Source organism: Kwoniella bestiolae, chromosome 4 (genome assembly GCF_000512585.2).
Source record: "Kwoniella bestiolae CBS 10118 chromosome 4, complete sequence".
Classification (NCBI taxonomy): Eukaryota; Fungi; Basidiomycota; class Tremellomycetes; order Tremellales; family Cryptococcaceae; genus Kwoniella; species Kwoniella bestiolae.
The window spans coordinates 1,040,994-1,061,134 of record NC_089244.1 but is presented as its reverse complement, the minus strand read 5'-3'; the positions used below and the strand labels follow the sequence as shown (position 1 = coordinate 1,061,134).

Sequence of the window (20,141 nt, the reverse complement as noted above, 5' to 3'; positions counted from 1 at the left end):
TTGTTCTGATTCTCATGAGATGCGATAAATGGGGATTATACCAGTACTATCCCATGTCGTTTTGCAGTGTATCGATGCGTGATGACTCTGATTATTGAGATGTCAGTAAAGTCAGCAATTAGTTCACAGAGTCTATCTATTTAACCGAGACAACTTCAACTTTCGTCCTGATCAACAATCCAATTTCAGTATTTCATCTCATCGTATAATTGACTAATCAAGTGTCTTCGCTTCACATCAACCATCACAGAAATCACCATCATGTCATTCAGATCTCTCTCGCAGCTCGCAGCACCAAGTCGAAGTCGAAGTTCGTTACAGATACGCATTTGTGGATATGCGACTCAGCCAGATCAACCCAAGAGTATAGGCGAAATGATAAATAGAAAAGCGATATCCTCAGCGTGGAGGGGTGAGTAGCCATTAATCATATCATCACTTACTAGCCTCCATCTACCCACCATCTAAGTCATTGCAGACTGTATAGACTTGATCGAACAACAGGCTGATATCGTATCTTCCTTATAGCCCTATCGCCAAATCAGAAATTGCTATTTGGCGGTCTCGTAGCGCTTGGAGCATATTTCGAGTATTCCCTTTTGGATAGGTATGTGCTGGGCCCAATAAAGGCGAGGAAAGAGGAGGAGAGGAGAGGGAGGTTGGAGAGGGATCTGAAAGCTGCTGGAGGGGGGGAGAGGGAGGTGTTTCTGGGTGAGTGTTTTGGGTTTGACGAGACCATTCATGGATGTATGAGGTAGTCGGTACAAGGTCGATATCTCACCAGAAAGTCAAGATTCCCTATCCATCAGCATGGTCTATTGGAATATGCGATCTGCTGTGTTGCTCTCTCATTGAGTTGTGTGCTGACTACGTCTCGCAGAATCGTCATAAATCATAATCCTATACCATTTTTCAGAGCCTCACCAACATCGCATCGCATCCGAGCCGTACCAAACCATTCACAATGTAACGAATAAAGTATAATATGCTTCTCATCACATGTATATCCAAAATCCAATTTCCAATATCTATCCAACCCTCATCTCGTCGCAACCTAACCTGACCTAATCATCTCCCGCATTCGTCTCAATATAATAACTAGGCAACAAATTACTCCCCATCGTCCCCATCGTATTCGTATATCCCCTTCTCCCCGCCCCATGCCCACGTCCAGCAATCGAATGGTACGTTCTCCGTGACGATTCACGCTCTACCATCTCTGGTCTGTGCGGTGTCCCCGTTGTCGTCGTGGCTGTTGGTGTGGCCGTGTACAGGCCGGGGTGGGAATTGGAATTGGAGAAAGAGACGTTGGTATTGATAGGAGGGACATTCCTATACTGGTTCACATTTACCCCTCTTCTCCCTTCCTGGGTATACTCCTGCTGGTGAGGATGGGAAAACTCGCGTAAAGGCTGTATACCCAATTTCCTCAATCCATCCTCATACGTAACCACCACCAATTCATCCGTTCCCCCCTTCCCCTTCCCCTCCTGCTGGTCCCTATCCTTGTCTTTGGAATATTGCCACGGCGAATGAAGTTTCCCCTTCTTCAACTTTTGTCCATTCCCACTTCCCCCACCTCCACCTGTGGACGGAGTGACAAGCGTGGTATGTCCAGTAGATGGTGAAGGCTGTATACCACCCACAGGTATTGGTGTGGGTGTTCGTTTCCCATTGACAGAAGACGATCCAGCACTATATGGATAATTCATATATGGATTATCCTGCGTGTACCCGTACACTCCGACCGAGTGGTCGTGGGTATCGTGGATGGGCGTCGTAGATGCTGAGGAGGATGTTCGACAGAATTTGAGGAGTTTGTACAGGGCGTAGGAGGATATGAGCAGGACGGCGAGGGAGGCGAGGGAGATGGCTACTATTTCGACTGTACAGGGCCAATGGGTAAGCTTTGTGGTTCGCTTTATTTGCTTTGCTTGATTTTGGGAGTGTGAAGTCATTTATACTGCGGTTGCAAGGACGTGGGAATTCACTCACTTGGCTCAAGTTTGAAGCCCATCGTTCACGACCCAACACAAAGCGATACACGACTATCAATTATAACTCCAGTATCCCAGTACTCCTTGTGTAGTTCTCAGCGCTGAAAGCGGGGCAATGACTTGTCTAAGGGCTGTATACCCGATATTGGCTTGAGTATATTCAAGCAATGAGGTGAAGCGAATCGGTCGATTAAGTCGATGCTAATATCGCTGGTGAAGATGTAGATGATAAGGTGTGTGCAGATAGTGTGAATGAGCGTAATGGAAAGAGAGATAGGTACAATCTGTCTATGATAAAACAGAACAGTGGTTGATCTTGGACTATAATGAGAATAAGCTGTCTTGCTGAAGATGTGTGTGAAAAAGGTGGATTATCTTCCCTTTCTTCTGGTTTGGAGATACGTTGAAACTGGTATGAAGCAACGGATATGAGATATGGGATGTTGTAGGTGAAAAATCGTAAGCTGATCGTTATACCTATAAAAGGTAATATGCAGATGACGTTGACGAACAATAGGGTGATAAGAGTAAAAGGCCAAATCGATATGTTGTAGATCGACTAACAAATAACAAAGAAAGCTCAACCAGTAACATCTTCATCCTACACCATCGCCTCGACCTAGCTGAATCCAGTGAAAGACACTTTCTCACTCCCTTTTCATCCACCCTACGCAAGATCAAAGGAAACTTATCAATCATACCATGTAATATAGCATATTTAAGGGGTCAGACATTCAAAGGATTGGAAGTATCGATAGCAGACACAGCTATGTATCTTAATTAGGTTAGGTCCAGATCTGATAGCTCCCTATAGTCGTTGATCTACAATTCATAGAGGGCTCCTTTACTTCTATGAGTATCCTCGGATGTTTATAGGGCTCGCATAGAACAAAGGATCTTCGTGGATCGGTATTATATCAGGTGAATCGATTGTCTCTCTTTCTTGAAAGAGGACACCCTTTTACCTCTATCGAATTAGTGTGATAGCAATACCTCGCACATTAGCCAAATAATGTACCAACCTTGAGAAAGGGAATTTAGTCCTTCTGTTATATCAGTAAGTAAGGGTCATTCCGTACGATGATACATTCCTATATGAACTACTTAACTCGAGCAACATGACTGTCCATATTTTATCTTGTTTTCCAATAGGCAGTTACGCCGATATGCTCACACATATTTTCAAACTCGATTGGTCTTCCATTCATCACCTAAAGTACGGTAGCGGCTCCGGCGATGATAGCACCCAACATCGCACCGACAAATCCGAAAGTAGCGTAGGGGATAGTCATCTCGCCTGCGGAGGAAGATCCGGATGCTGCTGAGGAGGAAGCCGAAGTTGAGGTGGTAGTGCTATTGGGAGCCGTTGCTACCACACACAGAATATCATTGGATCAGCTCAAATGATCACGTACCATCATATCTGGGGGATATCGCTCGAAGGAAAGGGAGAGGAAGAGATCAAGAACTCACTTCCGAACTCCGCTCCGCACTGTTGAGTCAAAGTTTTACCGAACGACGAATCGCCGATAGAAGAGTTGGCCTGTTTCACCTCATAGTAGATACTTCATCCCGCAACGCCGAATATCAGCTGAAGCAATTACACGGGAAAGATGAGATGGAACTCACCCTGATACACAACCTGTACAGAGACCACCTGATGATAGGACGGACTGTAATCCTGATAGGGTTGAGCTGTCCCCTGATAAGATGGAAGTGAGGTAGTTGACGGTTATAGATTGTCCGGTGGCGTTTTGGACGGTTGTTAGTGCGTCGGTCACGCAGAAGGCGTTGGTGCTGGAGGGATACAAGAGTATCAGCTATCGACCTGAGACGAGTATGGTGAATCCTCTCCTTTGTCATCACCACTGTCCCTGCTGACCTTCCTACGAGAACCGTTTACTCGTTCTCGACGATCACATAGTATCCCTCGTCCCCCCGAGTACACCTAATTCCCCATTCCTGCCCCTTCCTCTCCACAACACCAAGCAGCGTCACTCACGTAGTATTCTTCGAGCACCCCGCGGCGTAAATCTCATCGTAATTACCCAACAACCCCACTAACCCCTGAATCTGAAGAGCGTCGGTCCCTCCAGCCGAATAATCAGATTGACAAGCTGAGTTGACGGATGATTGCGCAGAGGATAATGTGCCGTTATCGCATTTTGGAGTAGAGGATGAACAGAGCGAGGTGAGATAGGTGTTTACGGTTGATGTGATGGAGTCATTTGACTATATGGTTCTGGTAGTCAGCTGAGTTACTACGGATGGGGAGGGGTGGCTGGGCGAAAGAAAGTGAACTAACACTACCACTCAAGACCGGTAATAGACTTGTTAATTGGAGACATGATCCAACGTCACCTAGAGCCAGGGAGGCAAGTTGGGTGGTACAGCCTCTGCGATACGATGGATAGGTTAGCCTGGATATATAGGGAGATGACATTGGTCGGCTGAGTATTTTAGCAGCACTCACGATGATAATCTGTACATGACCAGCACAATGAGGCAAAGATGTCAGCGTCAGTCCTGTCCATCACAACTGACAGTACAGTTCCGCTCGATGCATTTGAGGAAGTAATCCACTCACGCTGCAGCATATGAAGTGGAAGCTACCAGAGCGACAAGAGCTGATCGGGCGTACATTGTGATTATGTGATGCTATTCTTGAGATGCGAAAGTGCAGTGGCGAGTATGCTGTTGATATATGATGCCTACAAGTTGAACAGGAACCTTAAAATGGATTCGATCGAAGGTGTTGCTAAAGTATGAGATATATGTTTGGGTAGCAGGTGTCTAACCATGCAATTGAACTGGAAATGCAGGAAATGCAATGCTGTGTTGTAGTGGATTTGTATGTAGCACAAGCATTCGCAGTCAGAAAACCCAAAGTTGATCGCAGGCATATAACAGGAATTCCAATGTCCGATTCAGGGTTAAAGGGTAAAATATGACTAAGTAGGTGGACCTATGACGCCCGTTGACTGTGCTTCTCAGCTCGTTTTGCATTGGCTTGTGTCTCGGCCCATGCAACCAGCACTCGCCGAGGGTCAAAATGACTTCCGGAGTCTCAGAAGTCACCCAAAGTTGTGAGCTTAGCTGATTGTTTCAGTTTGACTGTATAGTACATGCAACCAACAACAGGTGCAAAGGACGGTGCGTAACCTCGATTACGGGAATGGAAAGCTGTGTATGTGGGATGAGTGAATGTGTATGTATTTGTGCGATCATTTCGGATACGTCGCTCGTTCGCCTCCTTGGCATACTCGATCATCCTTTCAGCGATTAGCTCGATGGTCATGCATATACTAAATACTACAGATATACGATTCATCTTTGAAATATCACTCTCTACTACATATGCTTTATACCCTGTATTCCACTATGTATTTTCGTACAATGTACTAACCCAAGCTGGGACTTTACTTCTTCGCAGATACTATCCCTCCCTTTCTGAAGTGCCTTCCTACATACATCCTTTCTCCCTTTTTGATCAAGAATACAGCTTACAACACGTATCTGTGCATTCAAGATCAGCTGGATCCATACAACCATGAAAGCACCTAGACGACCGAACTCACCTGAAATGGATATTCTCAGTCTCAGTCATACCCTTCATACCATTATCAGCGGCAGTGACAGGGTCGGCGGGCCCGTATTTCTTGTCTCGCGACTTGTTGTCTCTCCACATCTGTCAATGGCACAAAAATAAATCAGCGCTGCTTCACTCACAGCAGACGGACAGGTGAACGGGTGGGTAAACTCACGTAAACCCAGAGTAAACCGTGGCAGATGGTTTTGAGGATATAACCAGCCATCATAGAATATGCGGCGGTTTGGTATCGTGGTGCTTCATGTTCCAAGGCGGTCAATGGGCCGACTGATGATTGAACTATCGTCAATGACTGGGACATCGACATATGGTTAGAGAGGGAGATGCTCACCGATGTTACCTACACAGTAGGCAATGAAGATACAAGACGAAGCGACGACTCTCTTGGAGTATGAACCGATGTTGGAAGAGACCATGACCAAACCAATGGTGAAACCGATGGATTGGGTGCTACAGGTCAAGCCAACCAATCAGCAAAGAGATACGAAATGAGAGTAAGAAAACCGTTCACTCACTTGACCAACCAGAACCCAATCAATCTAGCCCAAGTATAATGCTTAGTGAAAGGCAAGAAACTCATCATGGCGGTACCCATCACACAAATCAAGTTTCCAACAGTCATCATCAACAGTCTGGTGTTGGCCCATCGGGTAGCCACGAGACCAGCAATCAACAAGGAGATGACCTGGAGGGATCGACCGGCACAGTCGAGCAAAGCGGCGTTGAAGGTGGAGTAACCGAGTCCCTTGATGATGGTTCCAGAAAAGTTGGTGAGGACACCGTTGGGTACGGAGGAGCCGAACATGGCGAGGGAGAGGAACCAACTGAATATATCCAAGAAGTTTCAGCTCATTGTTCTTCCAACTACTGATAGTGATATGAAAGATGAGTGGCTCACGTCTTAGGATCTTTCAAAGCCTGGAACCCATGAGTCCAGTTGAAGTTGGTAGTCTTCAAACCAACACCAGATTGGGCAACTCGATTGACAGCAGCTGGTCGGTCTTCCTTCTTGATCCATTTGGCAGTACTGGGTCCATCGGCAAGGAAGAAGTAGAGGCAGATACCGAGGGCCATGGTGACTGAGCCGAGGATGTAGAAGATCAACTTCCATCGTGGGGTTGGGTGGTCGTCCATCTGAACGAGAATCCAGAAACGTCAGTCTCGCATTCATCTGAGCCTGCTTCTTGTCGTGTGGGATGAAAGAAAGGCGATGGAAGGAATGATGAGGAAGTAAAGAGGGAGTAGAAAACCCGACTAACCTTTGAAATACCAGCAGCCATCAAACTACCGATCATTCCTCCCCACCCGACGGCAGAGTACCAGATCGTCTGTCTCAATGGAATCTCGTCTCGCTTGTACCACCAACCAGTCATCAATGACAAACCGGGAGTCACGGCCGCCTCGAACACTCCGAGGAAGAAACGAGTGACCATGACGTGGGTGAAGTTCTTGGACCAGACCATAACGAGGACGGTGAGACCCCAGATGAAAGCGGAGACACCGAGGACTTTACCGGCGTGTAGTCGACCGAGAGCGTATTGCCATCCTGGTTGAGCTACCATGTATCCGCTGTTCGTGTTACAGAGTGTCAGCCTCGCTAGATCAAAACGGAGATCCACGAGTGAGACGGTGAACGGTGAGTGATGAATGGGTGTCGAGAAGGAAGTGATGTGGCAGGATGAGAAACGAAGCTCACATATAGAAGATAGCGGCACCGAGCGAGTACTGATTCCCGTGCATCCCCATGGCTTTCTCCATACCAAACACTTTGGCATAGTTCAAAGCTGTCTTATCGAGGTACTGGAGCGTCTGGGTGATAAGGAACAAAGGCAAGAGGAGCAAGTCGATTCGTACTCTGATACGTTTGTTTTGCTCGGGGGTCTACAGTGCCACCCAAAAAAAAAACTCATCAACACCTTGCCACACTTGTTAAATTTCGGAGAGGGTGAAGCGGCGACGTGTTACTCACAACCTCCCCCATAGCTTTAGACTGCTCGTAAGCTGCCAACCCGACGTTGGGTCCCTCGTCCTCCTCCGCGATGGCATCAGGAACGTTAACATTGGCATGGTCGATGTGCTTGACGGCGCCCTTCTCAGCGTCCATATCGGAGGTCCATTCGGACGAGTCGGTTACCTGTCTCTCGAGCGTAGGTAGGGTGGACATGGCGGTACAGTAATGTGTATTTGTGAATGATTGATTGGATGAGGGGGAAGAAAACTAGCCCCTTGGGTCCCCAATCACCCGTTTATATACCTTACTCTACACCCTTCGCCCCCTCATTCGAAGGTAATCGCGACCCCGCCTTCCAGACTTCAGACACCCCCACACCACATCTCATTTCCTATTTCTTCCGATAGGATCGTCCCTCGTTCTTATTTCCCATTCCCATACGATACCCCACATATTCACCTTCACCTTTCCTCCCATCCCATCAGAAACCGCCTCACTGCCATCTCCCTTTTTCCTTTTCCACAAAGACTAAAAGTGATGCCAAGAAGTTCCACGTCTCGTACCTGTCTCCAAAATACCCCAATCTTGCGTAACGATCAGTCGAGATATTCGAAAACACGGATAAACAGATACAGGTATTTTCGAATATGCCCCGCACCCACATCCGATTCAGGCAAAGAGATAGGAAGTAATCGGTGCCGACCCCTGACCCCCGCAAAAGATTTCGAATATAGCTCAAATGCCCCGCATGGAGGGTTTATGGGAATTTCGAATTTTCGATTGACCTTACGTGGGTAGTACGTAGTGATCGGAGTGAATCACTCGTTCTGGTCCGCTTGATGGATGGGGAAGGGTGGGTTTGTCTGATTCCGGGTCGATTGGATGAAAAGTAGATCTATTTTCAGGTACGCTTTAGCTCTTTTCACGTAATCTTATTGCTGTCGAAGTCTTGGCATTTGTTTCCACCGCCGGTTCGATCGGAAGGAAGACTGCAGGATGGTATTGGCTTGTAAGACATCTTGTGGGGGAAAAGGGAAGATGGAAATAGGAACGACCCGGTTCGATCAGAAGAGGATCAAATCAAATATCGGTGTCTTTCGATGAGAAGATTGCCGCATTTCCTCATCAGACGCCTGGCCCCTCGCTCCATGCTGTCGCGCCGTTCGCGGAAGCTGGGAAGGAGAACTTGGCATGTCGTAATACCCAGTATATCAATCACCGATCACCTGCTATAGGCGCTTAGCAGGAATCCATGGGAAGGAGAAGGCGATTGATTTCGATTTATATGATTGACCCTTGTGGGTCACCATGGGAAGAATCACGTCTGCAAGAAGCCCTGATTGTCATTCGATATCTCATGGACACTGAGAACGTGCAAACGAGGCTTTTGTTGATCTGGAGGGGCTGTACCTCTCACCGACTGGTCCTATCGCCTTCAAGTTTAAATCGTGCTGTCATTGGTCGTCCCACGCCCCAGAATATACTCATGCGATGCATTATTATCATTTCCCTTCAAATTATGTGTTTGATCAAAAATCAAATTACCTATGAAATATCTACTATGTACAAAGGCCCAAAACGAAAGTCCCGAAGATTGACTTCAATTTACCACAAACTACATACACTCATTTTGTTACTACTCTAATCCATCTCCTCCACCTCGATATCCATACTATCATCATCATCATCCTCACTATCATCCGGCGCCGATACGTCTACCTCATGGTTCGGAATGACCACCAGTCTATTCTTCCTCACATCCGCAGTGACGTGCGCGGTCTCACCATCCCTAATCCTAGCTTGAAGTAACAATCTCGAAAGCGGATTGAGGATTTCAGTCTGAATCAACCTCGCCATGGGTCTAGCACCGTACGAAGGTGAATATCCAGCTTGAGCCAGCCATTCGCACGCGGAATCGTCCACTGCCAACTTGATCTTCTTGTTATTATCTTTAAGTCTCTGTTGGATCTCCTTGAGTCGTACATCCACGACCCTTCTGATGTCTGATCGGGATAGTGATCGATATAAGATGATATCATCGATACGGTTGATGAATTCCGGAGGGAAGGTCTGGGAGATCGCACCTTGTACTTTCGCTCGTACTTCGGGAGCGACAGCACCTTCTGAAGGGTTTTCGTTGAGGTATACCGAACCGACATTGGAAGTCATCATGATGATTGTGTTTCTGAAATCGACAACTCGTCCTTTACCGTCGGTCAGTCGCCCATCATCGAGCACCTGGAGGAATAGTTGGTGAAACTCCCTGGCAGCTTTTTCGATCTCATCGATGAGGATGAGTGAATATGGTTTTCTTCTGACTGCTTCGGTGAGTTGTCCACCAGATTCATGACCGATGTATCCAGGTCCAGCACCTATAAGTCTTGAGATGGAATGTTTCTCGGAATACTCTGATGCGTCGATACGGACCATAGCTTCTTCACTGTTGAACATGACTCCAGCGAGGGTTTTGGCGAGAAGGGTCTTACCGGTACCGGAAGGACCGACAAGGAGGAAAGATGCGATAGGTCGATTTTGATTGGAGAGACCAGATCGATTGAGTCGGATAGCGTTGGCAACCGCTTTGACTGCTTCAGGCTGACCAATGACTTTCTTCGAGATCAATTTTTCGAGTCGAAGGAGTTTTGTCTTTTCGGTTTCAACGAGTCGAGAGACGGGTACCCCAGTCCATCGAGCGACGACCTCAGCGATCATCTCAGGAGTGACTTGTTGACCTGTCCCTCGTTCCGCTTCTCGCTCTTCGAGTTCTTTGAGCTTTTGCTCTCGTTGTGGGATGGAGTGGTATCGAATATCGGCAGCGGTAGCAAGATCATATCTACAGCCAAACGTCAGCGTCACGGCTGAGTGTAAGCTATACATTAAAACCAACTTACCTTCTCTCAGCTTCATCAGCCTTTGCTCTCAATTCATCAATCCTTCTTCTCAACTCGTGGATCTCATCACCAAGGTGTTTCTCATTTTCGTATTGTCGCTTGAGTGGACCAAGCTTATCTTCCACTTCCGCAATAGCTTTCTTAGCAATTTCGAGTCTTTCTTTGGAAGCTTCGTCCTTCTCTCGCTCAAGCGCATGAACCTCGACTTCGAGTCCCAGCTTCTTACGCTCAAGCTCGTCGATCGCTTCAGGTCGTGTTTCTCGAGCGACCTTGACTGCACTTGCCGCTTCATCAAGTAGGTCGATAGCTGAATCGGGCATTCGTCGAGCAGTCAAATATTGTTTGGCGAGTTGAGCGGCGAGGACCAAAGCCGAGTCCATGATTCGAACACCGTGGTGAGTTTCGTATTTCTCTCGAATACCTCGCATAACTAGATAAAAAGTCAGTAATTATGCGTTCAGGGTAATTGAAAAGAAAACGACTTACTGGCTACGGTATCTGGAACAGAAGGTTCATCAACGATAACTTGAGCGAATCTTCTTTCGAATGCAGAATCCTTCTCGATGTATTCTCGATATTCGTTGAGGGTTGTCGCACCGATGACCTTGAGTTTTCCTCTGGCAAGCATGGGTTTGAGCAAGTTTGCCGCATCCATGCCTCCACTGGAGTCTTTGCCAGCCATGATAAGGTGGATCTCGTCGATGAAAAGGATGATTTGTTGACCTTCGTCACCTGATTTTTCGACTTCGGAGAGAACAGCTTTGACTCGTTCTTCATATTCTCCCTTGTATTTCGCACCGGCCATCTACAGTCAATTGTCAGCAGTGATTCAGTCGACTCTGTTGGATGAAATGACTTACCAAAGCACCCATATCTAGCGCCATCAACCTACTTAACAAACTTGCAGGTACATCCCTATCCACTATTCGCTGAGCCAGACCTTCTGCAATAGCGGTTTTACCGACACCGGGTTCACCAATAAGTACTGGATTACCCTTCGTCCTTCTCGAGAGGATTCGAATGACTCTTCGGATTTCGTTATCTCTTCCGATTACTGGATCAAGTTTACCTTGTTCGGCAAGAGCGGTGAGATCGGTACAGTCTGAAGCAGAAATGAGTCGTCAGTATGTTGTATAATTTCACTCGACCAAAAAAGTCATTCCGAAAGGCTAAATATCACTCACATTTGTTTAGAGCGTCAAATTGCCCTTCCGCAGATTTACTATCCACCTTCCTACCACCTCTCTTCCTTCTCACCTCCGCTTCCAAAGCTTTAGGTTCCGCCCCTGTCCCTTTAAGCAACTCCTTCAAATCCGAGTTATCCACCTTCAATAAAGCCAAGAGCAGATGATCTATCGCGACAAATTGATCATTTTGTTCTTTCTGTAGCTTTTGAGCTTCACGAAGTACGAGGTGGAATGGCTGAGTGGCAGGAAGGGGTGGTGCGGGTGCTGGATCTACGACGGGAAGGTTGTTGAGTTTCCTCATCAAGGCTCGATTGAATATCGTTGGATTGCCTCCGATATGTTCCAAGGCGGCCTTGAGGAGGGTAGGCTGGTCGGGTTGGGAGGAGGATCCTTCGCTTGGTTCGTCCCATAAGACCGATATCAGGTGAACCGGATAGACTGTAATGTAAGAGTCAAGTCAGCATAAGTTTCTCTATTGAAGTGAGGGAGAAGGGAGAAGATGAGGGCAGAAGAGGGCAAAGATAGGGTGAGAACTCAACGAACCTTGTGAATTAGCCATCTCCTCTGCCTTGTCAAAGGCAGCTTTCAATACTTGAGCTGATTTATCCGTGAAATTGTCCATGGTGTATTGTTGTATATTGTCGTTATCGTATGTGTTATAATGTTATAATTGCTGATGCTGAAGATGGGAAGCAAGATTGAAAGGGGTATACGTGTATATACCACTTTAAATAGTATGTGAACTGGGAATTGGTAGGGGCGGGAGATGGGAAGAATAGGACAAGGAATGTGTGAATGTTGTTCTAATGTGGTTCCCCACCTTTCTGGTTGATGGATGACGTTTCCCGAATCATCTTGATCACGCCCGGACCTGGAAGAAAACGCTAGAATCACGTGGAATGATACACTATGTTTCTCGTACTCGGAGATATCCGCTTTTGTCCGTTATCGCATCATCCATTATATTCCTGTTTACCTGAGCGACTTTCGACCGAGGTTGATGATGTTGTTGTTATTGTTGTTACTGTTCCTTTCAGTCTGATACCTTGTAGTCTCCAAATTATCCGGTTCAGACGTCCACCTTTCCCACGCAAGTGTAGAATACTCATCATCAATAAATAGGCAGTCCTTCTCAGCATCATGAACACAAGTACCAACGCCACCGCAGGCCCATCCCGAATCATACCCCGCAAATCAGCTCGGCCCTTCGTCTCGGCTGATAGTCGACCTTCCGAGCCTGATGGGATATTCAGAGTGGTCTTGATAACCAGCGGGAGCGTAGCCAGCATCAAGGCTCCTGATATCGCTGCAGCGTTGAGCCAGGTCAGTTAATCCTCTTCACGATGTACCCGCCCATCATGCCGCTTCAAGCACAATGCTTAGTAAGCTGAGCGAATACTTCTGACTTAGTCCGGTGATATTGCTCTACAAATCGTTGCAACGAAATCATCAACGCATTTCTGTAATCAGCAGACTGTGGATGCAGCCGTCAAAAAATCTTTTGGAATTAGCGAGAGCGACGAGGTACCTGAAGATTTTGGTGTGAGAGTCTGGACGGACGAGGACGAGTGGTCTGTGAGTGGTGATAGCTTGACGGAGATTACATTGGAATGTACTGACGATGAAGCGTACGACAGGACTGGAAGAAAGTTGGAGAACCAATCTTACATATTGAGGTATGCACCACCCCTATAAAATCTCGACCAGCAGCAGGACGTTATTAACATCCTTTTGATAGTTGCGTCGCTGGGCAGATCTAGTCGTCATCGCACCGTGTTCAGCCAATACTCTAGCCAAGATAGCTGGCGGGTTATGTGATAATCTGGCGGTGAGCTCATGTTGCTTTCCTCGTGTGCAATCTGGTAATGAGGTCCGAATCTGATTCTGAATGTTCAACGGTAGACATCCCTTCTTCGAGCTCTATCACCTTCAACGCCAGTCATAGTATGCCCAGCCATGAACACGCACATGTATCAGCACAAGTTCACCGCGAAGCATCTACGTATACTACAAGAACAGCTGGAGTATCTGATCCTTGGTCCACAAGGTGGAGGGATATTAGCATGTGGAGATGAGGGTGAGTCGAGGTCGTTGCCTCTGCAACACATTCAAAGTGCTCGAAGACGGCATTACATGTGACAAAGAAGCTAACCAAGAAGATGATTTGGCCCGCAGGCCCAGGCAAAATGACGGATTGGCGGGAAATCGTATTCACCATGGAAAACTTTGCATCAATGCACAAGCACAAGATCAACCAAAGTGTATTATCAGCTGTACCTCATCATCACCATCAACCTCGGCCAGAACCAGCAAGGTCGGCGACACCCAACTCCGGTCCAGGTAGTAGCAGCGGTATCGGAAGTAGTAACGGCAGCAATACCAACGATGTCGAACGACCGAAAACCCCTCCCACACCAGGACTACGGACCAGTGACATCCTTCCACTTCCAGCTCAGCTACAGGATCTGAACTTGAGTGAATCCGACAACCAGAAGCAGAAGGGATCAAATACCCCTCAAAAGGATGAAGGATACGTCCGACCGGAACGGACAGGCGCGAAACAGGCTTCGTTGGCTCACTGGAAGAATTTGCAGAATGAGAGTTATTGGCAGAATAGGTGGTGGGCTGGAATGTAGGGTTTGCAACAAGGAGCTTTTTTTACACAAGTTGTGTTTTACGATTTCAGAGATTGTTGTGTACTCTGTATTCGAGGTTGTCAAATGCATATATGTGCTTGTGATATACAACATGGATTATGAGTAAATGCGACGTTATCAAGCTTCATCATCAACTGGTCTAGGTAGAGGGAAAGAGACTCTGAGATTGGCTGCGTCTTGTAATAACTATTTATGACAAGTCACAATGTCAGCTATACTTCAGAAATCGATGTAAGAACAATTGTGTTGTACTCACCCTATCAACATCCAGAGGAGGTAGATCTAACAACATCAACTTTGCTTCTGATCCGTCTAATTCTTCCAGTGTTCTACGTGATACGTGGTAGAGATCAGTATTCAGTCAACCCAAAATCGTCTGACATGATAAATAGCTCATGACTCACTCTTTGCAAGTCGACAGAATAGCCACGCAGACATAACAGTGCAGCGCGAACATATCGTCCGAGGCGAGATAAGCGTCTGGGATCAAATCAGCTTCAATCGACGCTACCACACAAGGCACTAGCGAGAACCATACAAGCTAAAGCTAAAAGTTGGATAGACTTACCCCACAATCTTAGTACATCCCCTAACCACATCTCCTTAGCCAACAGGGTCGTCATCCAGCTCATAGCTACTTGGACATATGGGACCTGCTCATCTTCACAATAAGAGAATAACTCTGGTTGTGATATTCGGAAGAGGGTGAGGAACGAGGCTAGACGGGAGGGTATGGAGGGGAATGATTCTTGGATTGACACCTGGATCAGCTAATTGCATCGACACAATATGATAATGATGGGATGATCGATGGGAGTTGATGATGTGTTTGATCGCAAATGGATATACTCACTCAACCTCTCCATCAATTTCTGAAATCCCAAAAACACCCCCACAGGTCTACTCAGCACACAGATAAAGGGAGTGACCAAATAAATCCAATCCCCCTTATCCTCATGTTCATCTCCATAATAATACCTATCCCCCTTCCCACGGTGATTCTCATTATTGTGTTTACCCAATAATGTTTCCGCATTATAATATTTACCTAGGACCTCCTCGATGATAGAGATATAATGATGTCGTGAGGGCGGGGCATTAGGCGGCGGAGGGAGGATTCTAGATAATTGGGATCGTAGTGTATTCAAATTATCTTCATCGTCATTACCATCCAATCCCTCATCTTGACCGTGGGGTGAAAGCGATATAGGAGGTGGTGGGTTTTTCTCTATTGAGGTCAATAAAGGTGACACTCCGCTATGCCTCCCTTCGTTCGAACTATTTAGACTGAAGCTTCTACTTCCGCTTGAAGGTTGACTGTGACCCTGCTTCTCCTTCCCCTTGTTGCTGGTGGTGCTCGCTTGTCGTTCAGCAGTGAGAGAGCTGATCAACCCCGCGTAGGTCTCACTTCGAAATCTCTTGGTATGATGCCCCAAAGCTATTCTCATGAGACTCGCTGTGAGATCCGAAGGGATCTCGTGAGGTAGGGCCTGATAGGTAGTGTTGAGTGATAGGAGGGAGGTTATCTCGGCGGTTTTGTCCTCTGATAGTACTTCGAGGAGGTAGAGCCATACTTCCTATGATCCCATCGAGAGAATTAACACGATTTATTGACTGTTCATTCGTCCTCCACGAGGATACCAGATGTGGACAGCAAACATAGCGCATCAAGCAGATATGAATAGCACTCACGCCCCTCACTCTCGCTGCTACTCCATGTCTAGCATGTTCCTTCAACTTATCCACCTGTACATGCTGTTCGGCGTTCAACAACTATGGGTAGTGTAGGATATGAGCTGACAGCCAAACGTGCATCACATCATTTCTTCACGCCGCTCACCTCAACCCAATCTTGAAGATTGGTGCTCATCTCATCTGACTGTGGTATATATAGATCTACACCCAAGCTACTACCTATGCATCGCTTCGACTTAGCTATTGATGGATTAAATGTTGAACATTGCCGCATGCATATACGAGATTCGAGACTGATTTGATATTGGGTTATTGGGTTCCATCTCCATCTCCATCTCCAACACTTGTACTGACCGCACACAACTAAAATGTGCATCCGTGGGAAAGTAAGGCATCCATCCATCCATCCTTCGTTACAGAAAAGTTCGCACCCCTGTTCGTACTGTGTCAATCAATGGCCACTCGTCTCTCTGCTTTTCTCGTAACCCGACTGATTCCCATAATTAGCTTTGACCCACACCATAACGACAGATAACTCTCAACATGTCTTTCAGAGCCCTCCGACCAGTTCTACGAGCCAGCAACACCCTCGCTGCTCGACGAGCCGTAGCGCCCATCGTCAGACCTTTGGCGGCTAGAGCTTTCAGCTTGACTTCCAGACGAATGGGAAGTGGAGAGAGTGAGTGGTAGTCGCTCATCAAATCGACTCAATATCTAGGGCATAATCGCGAGTGAACGGCTGCTTATATTTATACGTGTGATCTCTCGTAGCCGACTCAACCCTCGCATCTGCCTTGGCGGCCGAACACAAATTCGAACTTGAGAATGCCGCTCAGCTTCCCGAGGTTCCACCTTTCGTCGAGACCTTCAAGACTCAGGGTGTGTGGGAGATCCAAGATATCCCTGGGGAAGATGATGTGTCGTTGACTAGGAAGTTTGGTAACGAGACGTGAGTGGGGGATGTGCTCTACAATCCCGATCCTCCACATTGTCATTCCGGTCATCAGGCTTCATCGCCATTGTTGCGATCCTGCGTCTATGTGTGTTCCGGCATTCAGTCCTACTCATCCGTTTTACTTGTCTTATTCATCCGTTCCACACAATTCACCTATCTTCGAGCCATAACTGATGAGACCCCACGACACACAGCCTAAAACTCACATTCCAAATATCCGACCTGGACTCCTTCGAACCCCCCATCCTAGAGAACGAATCCGGCGAAGAGATCGAGCCCTCCGGACCCACTAGCATTGCGTGTTCATTGGTCATTACCAAATCAGCTACTCCCGGCAGTCTGATGGTGGATCTGGAGACGTGCGATGAGGGCTTCGAGATAACCAATATCGCGGTGTATGAGAAGGCCCTAGCTGAGAGGGAGGGGGCAGAGGGTGATTGGGAGAGGAGATCGAAATATATGGGACCTCGTGAGTTGTCATATCTTACCTCCTACATCAGTCCTCACATTTCACTATCAGTGCTCTCTGGCTCGGAAGATGACCTGCTACTCTCTATCCCCGCTTCTACTCGGACTATACGCCTTGGTGACTATCATCTTTATGACTATGCTCATGCTGATTACGTCTACTCCCGCAGAATTCGACCACCTAGACCAAGCTGTTCAAGAAGCCTTTGGAGCATACCTTGCTGAACGAGGGGTCGACGAAGCTTTGGGTGAGTATTGAATGTTAACTATACATGTTAGTATACACACCTGACCCATGAATGCTCTATTAGCCGACTTTGTCTTGTCGTACTGCGAGCACAAGGAACAGAAAGTGAGTTATCAGCAATATTAGAAGACCCGCGGAACGGTCAACCGGCCGCGGGAGATAACAGGTTGAGATTTACGAATGCTCTGCTGACGGTCGTTGAATTGCTTAGGACTACGTATCTTGGTTAGACCAAGTCCGAGGATTCGTTGAGCAGTAGTCGGTGTTGATTATATATCATACTACCTAGGACTGAAACGCTCTAAGCTATGCTGGGTGATAAGTTGATGGGACTGAAGTAATGTGACGAAAGATGATCATAATGGTATGCAGCACTTCTCAAATGGCAATGACAATGCCTGGACATGTTCCCGAGTGCGCTCTTTCAGAAATGACAGTAATGTGCAAGGTATCGCTCGCAGGCAAATAAGGTGCAACAAATTCATTGGTGATTATGAGAGGTTATTCGTTTCCATCTCAGATATCAAACATGAAAAGTTATCTATAAGAACTTTCCTAAATATCATACAACTGACTATATTATAGTATCAAAACATTAAATCGTCTATAGAAGTAGCCCCTTCTTCGTTTCGTTAAATCATACACATTCAATCCCAAAATATCACACCAAAGTGTAGTTCACACTCAAAGTTAATCAACGATAATCCAATTCCCACCATCTATTATACTTCTCAGAACCTTCCTACTGCCCTCCTGTTCGCCCTTTGAAGTTGACATATGCAGAGTAGCAAGTTGGGACAAGTGAGGATGAGGGATAGGTGTATCCCTTCTCTTCAATTTAGGTCTCTTGGCTAATCCCGAGGAGGTGTAGGATGAGGACGATGCGATAGTTTCGCCGGTGGAGAGGGAAATGGAGTATGGGGAATAGCTGAATCGGTCGTTGTATTCTGACTCAATGAGTTTCTCTTCCAAGTCCAACGTGGGTACGACCGGCTTGGCGGTGATTTCGGCCATTGAAGGTGGGAGAGATAGGGGAGTGGGAGTAGAGGGAGGAGCCACGGGTGACTCGAGTATGGGAGTAGCGGGCATCAATGGGGAGTATGTTGAGGAAGAGGATGATGAAGGTGTCCTCCTAGGTGTGGGTTGTACAAGCTCGGGTTGAGCAGGTAGCGTGGGAGAGGTGATGTATCGAGAGGATGATGAGCCCTTTCGGATGAGCGAGGGCGGTGTGGGTGTGGAGATGGGTTTCTTAAGGTGGAAATGGATCGGTTGAGCCGTGTAGCCGTATGAGTGGGGTTGAGCCTCGAATTGGATGTGGTGGAAATATGAGGCTTGGGACCCGTGAGTCAAGGTATGGGTGTGGGGGAATGGGGTGAGTGGACGAGACATTGTGGTAGTAGCCATTGTTGTTGGTTACTTTGATACTTTGCTGTTATATATATATCACGATGTGTTTATGTTAATCTTTATCTTTGGATAGTACTCGTGTACTTTGCTTGGTTGTATCGTTATCTGATGAAGAAGGGGAATATGCATTTATCTTACCCTCACATCGTGCTCTTATATATCTTAATGGCATGCATCATTATCGTATTGATAATCGTATCCCCGAGATTATTCATGGCTTACTCACCTCGCATTCCCACCGAAGGCGAAAGATAAAAAAAGGAGAGACACGATGACCGTTGACCGTGGATTACTAACTAGATCGGCTTATGCTATACTGGTCGGTTCCTATTTTTGCTGACGCATCTCGGTCCCCGCATCGTTTTAAAAATAATCTATGAAAATCGGAGGTATCCGTTGACCTCCACGGTTCCCATATCGCTACTAGCTCGTGTTCCTGATTGTGTCTTGTACGGCTCGCTCTGACTCGGCCGCCTGGGTTTCGAGTACTCCACCGAGTCGAGTCGTTACTTGATTGCATGCATGTACATCGATCTAACGAGGGTTGACAAGATGCATGCATGCATGCATGTATGTATGTATGTACATACAGTACAAGTCTGATCCGCATGGATGTCCGCATATCGTAAGCCAAGCTGCACTTAACCGCTTGACCGAAGGTACACGACTCTCGCTCTCGCACTATCTGCCGAAGGAACGATAGATCTTGGTAGGTAGATTCTTGCTGATTAAGGGATTGATAAGCGGTTTTTCCATATTTACATTCTTTGTGAGATCCGATTCAGATTGCTTTGGATCGACTCGACTCTGCTCAGCTTAGATTGGGCTGGGTGAATGCATACACATACACTTGTCTTGACCGCTGGGGGCGTTACGGTTCTTGACGAGATGCATACTGTTAGTGGTACAATCTCAAGTCAAGTCAATTGTAATGTAAGCGGTACCTACTCAAGCACTGTGCATGCAAAGTTGACGGCGGCCGTACTTCTTCCAAGCAAAGCAGTGAATCGCCAAGACTCTCAGTACCATACTGCGCATGTATGGAGATGAGATCTATTTCGCAGTGGATCGTTGTC

The 20,141-nt window shown here is 46.9% G+C and overlaps 9 protein-coding genes across 9 annotated transcripts; 3 read left to right on the top strand and 6 right to left on the bottom strand.

Moving 5' to 3' along the window:
- Positions 1 to 261: 261 nt before the first annotated feature.
- On the top strand, positions 262 to 891 carry I302_105962 (uncharacterized protein; the record flags this gene model as incomplete). Its single annotated transcript, XM_019191712.1, has 3 exons — positions 262 to 412; positions 529 to 711; positions 881 to 891. 3 exons carry the CDS (start codon positions 262 to 264, stop codon positions 889 to 891), a joined length of 345 nt encoding a protein of 114 aa, XP_019046342.1.
- A 173-nt stretch (positions 892 to 1,064) lies between these two features.
- I302_105961 (uncharacterized protein) lies at positions 1,065 to 2,017 on the bottom strand (the record flags this gene model as incomplete). Its single annotated transcript, XM_019191711.1, has 2 exons — positions 1,065 to 1,885; positions 1,996 to 2,017. 2 exons carry the CDS (start codon positions 2,015 to 2,017, stop codon positions 1,065 to 1,067), a joined length of 843 nt encoding a protein of 280 aa, XP_019046341.1.
- A 1,191-nt stretch (positions 2,018 to 3,208) lies between these two features.
- On the bottom strand, positions 3,209 to 4,640 carry I302_105960 (uncharacterized protein; the record flags this gene model as incomplete). The annotated part of the gene is made up of 6 exons (XM_065870172.1): positions 3,209 to 3,366; positions 3,471 to 3,562; positions 3,627 to 3,794; positions 4,000 to 4,229; positions 4,303 to 4,393; positions 4,585 to 4,640. The coding sequence occupies 6 exons, from the start codon at positions 4,638 to 4,640 to the stop codon at positions 3,209 to 3,211; spliced, it is 795 nt and encodes a 264-aa protein (XP_065726244.1).
- Positions 4,641 to 5,571: 931 nt separating this feature from the next.
- On the bottom strand, positions 5,572 to 7,771 carry I302_105959 (uncharacterized protein; the record flags this gene model as incomplete). Its single annotated transcript, XM_019191709.1, has 8 exons — positions 5,572 to 5,685; positions 5,762 to 5,874; positions 5,939 to 6,057; positions 6,123 to 6,431; positions 6,506 to 6,741; positions 6,867 to 7,176; positions 7,304 to 7,488; positions 7,577 to 7,771. The coding sequence occupies 8 exons, from the start codon at positions 7,769 to 7,771 to the stop codon at positions 5,572 to 5,574; spliced, it is 1,581 nt and encodes a 526-aa protein (XP_019046339.1).
- A 1,428-nt stretch (positions 7,772 to 9,199) lies between these two features.
- I302_105958 (uncharacterized protein) lies at positions 9,200 to 12,258 on the bottom strand (the record flags this gene model as incomplete). The annotated part of the gene is made up of 6 exons (XM_019191708.1): positions 9,200 to 10,391; positions 10,450 to 10,879; positions 10,936 to 11,254; positions 11,310 to 11,551; positions 11,634 to 12,074; positions 12,180 to 12,258. The coding sequence occupies 6 exons, from the start codon at positions 12,256 to 12,258 to the stop codon at positions 9,200 to 9,202; spliced, it is 2,703 nt and encodes a 900-aa protein (XP_019046338.1).
- A 518-nt stretch (positions 12,259 to 12,776) lies between these two features.
- I302_105957 (uncharacterized protein) lies at positions 12,777 to 14,272 on the top strand (the record flags this gene model as incomplete). The annotated part of the gene is made up of 6 exons (XM_019191707.1): positions 12,777 to 12,959; positions 13,047 to 13,211; positions 13,274 to 13,312; positions 13,375 to 13,464; positions 13,539 to 13,713; positions 13,812 to 14,272. The coding sequence occupies 6 exons, from the start codon at positions 12,777 to 12,779 to the stop codon at positions 14,270 to 14,272; spliced, it is 1,113 nt and encodes a 370-aa protein (XP_019046337.1).
- A 138-nt stretch (positions 14,273 to 14,410) lies between these two features.
- I302_105956 (uncharacterized protein) lies at positions 14,411 to 16,163 on the bottom strand (the record flags this gene model as incomplete). The annotated part of the gene is made up of 7 exons (XM_019191706.1): positions 14,411 to 14,479; positions 14,550 to 14,622; positions 14,698 to 14,773; positions 14,862 to 15,041; positions 15,147 to 15,870; positions 15,986 to 16,066; positions 16,134 to 16,163. The coding sequence occupies 7 exons, from the start codon at positions 16,161 to 16,163 to the stop codon at positions 14,411 to 14,413; spliced, it is 1,233 nt and encodes a 410-aa protein (XP_019046336.1).
- Positions 16,164 to 16,531: 368 nt separating this feature from the next.
- Positions 16,532 to 17,917, top strand: I302_105955 (uncharacterized protein; the record flags this gene model as incomplete). The annotated part of the gene is made up of 6 exons (XM_019191705.1): positions 16,532 to 16,667; positions 16,760 to 16,937; positions 17,138 to 17,412; positions 17,582 to 17,659; positions 17,723 to 17,763; positions 17,870 to 17,917. 6 exons carry the CDS (start codon positions 16,532 to 16,534, stop codon positions 17,915 to 17,917), a joined length of 756 nt encoding a protein of 251 aa, XP_019046335.1.
- A 431-nt stretch (positions 17,918 to 18,348) lies between these two features.
- Positions 18,349 to 19,062, bottom strand: I302_105954 (uncharacterized protein; the record flags this gene model as incomplete). Its single annotated transcript, XM_019191704.1, has 1 exon — positions 18,349 to 19,062. One exon carries the CDS (start codon positions 19,060 to 19,062, stop codon positions 18,349 to 18,351), a length of 714 nt encoding a protein of 237 aa, XP_019046334.1.
- Between the last annotated feature and the right edge of the window lie 1,079 nt (positions 19,063 to 20,141).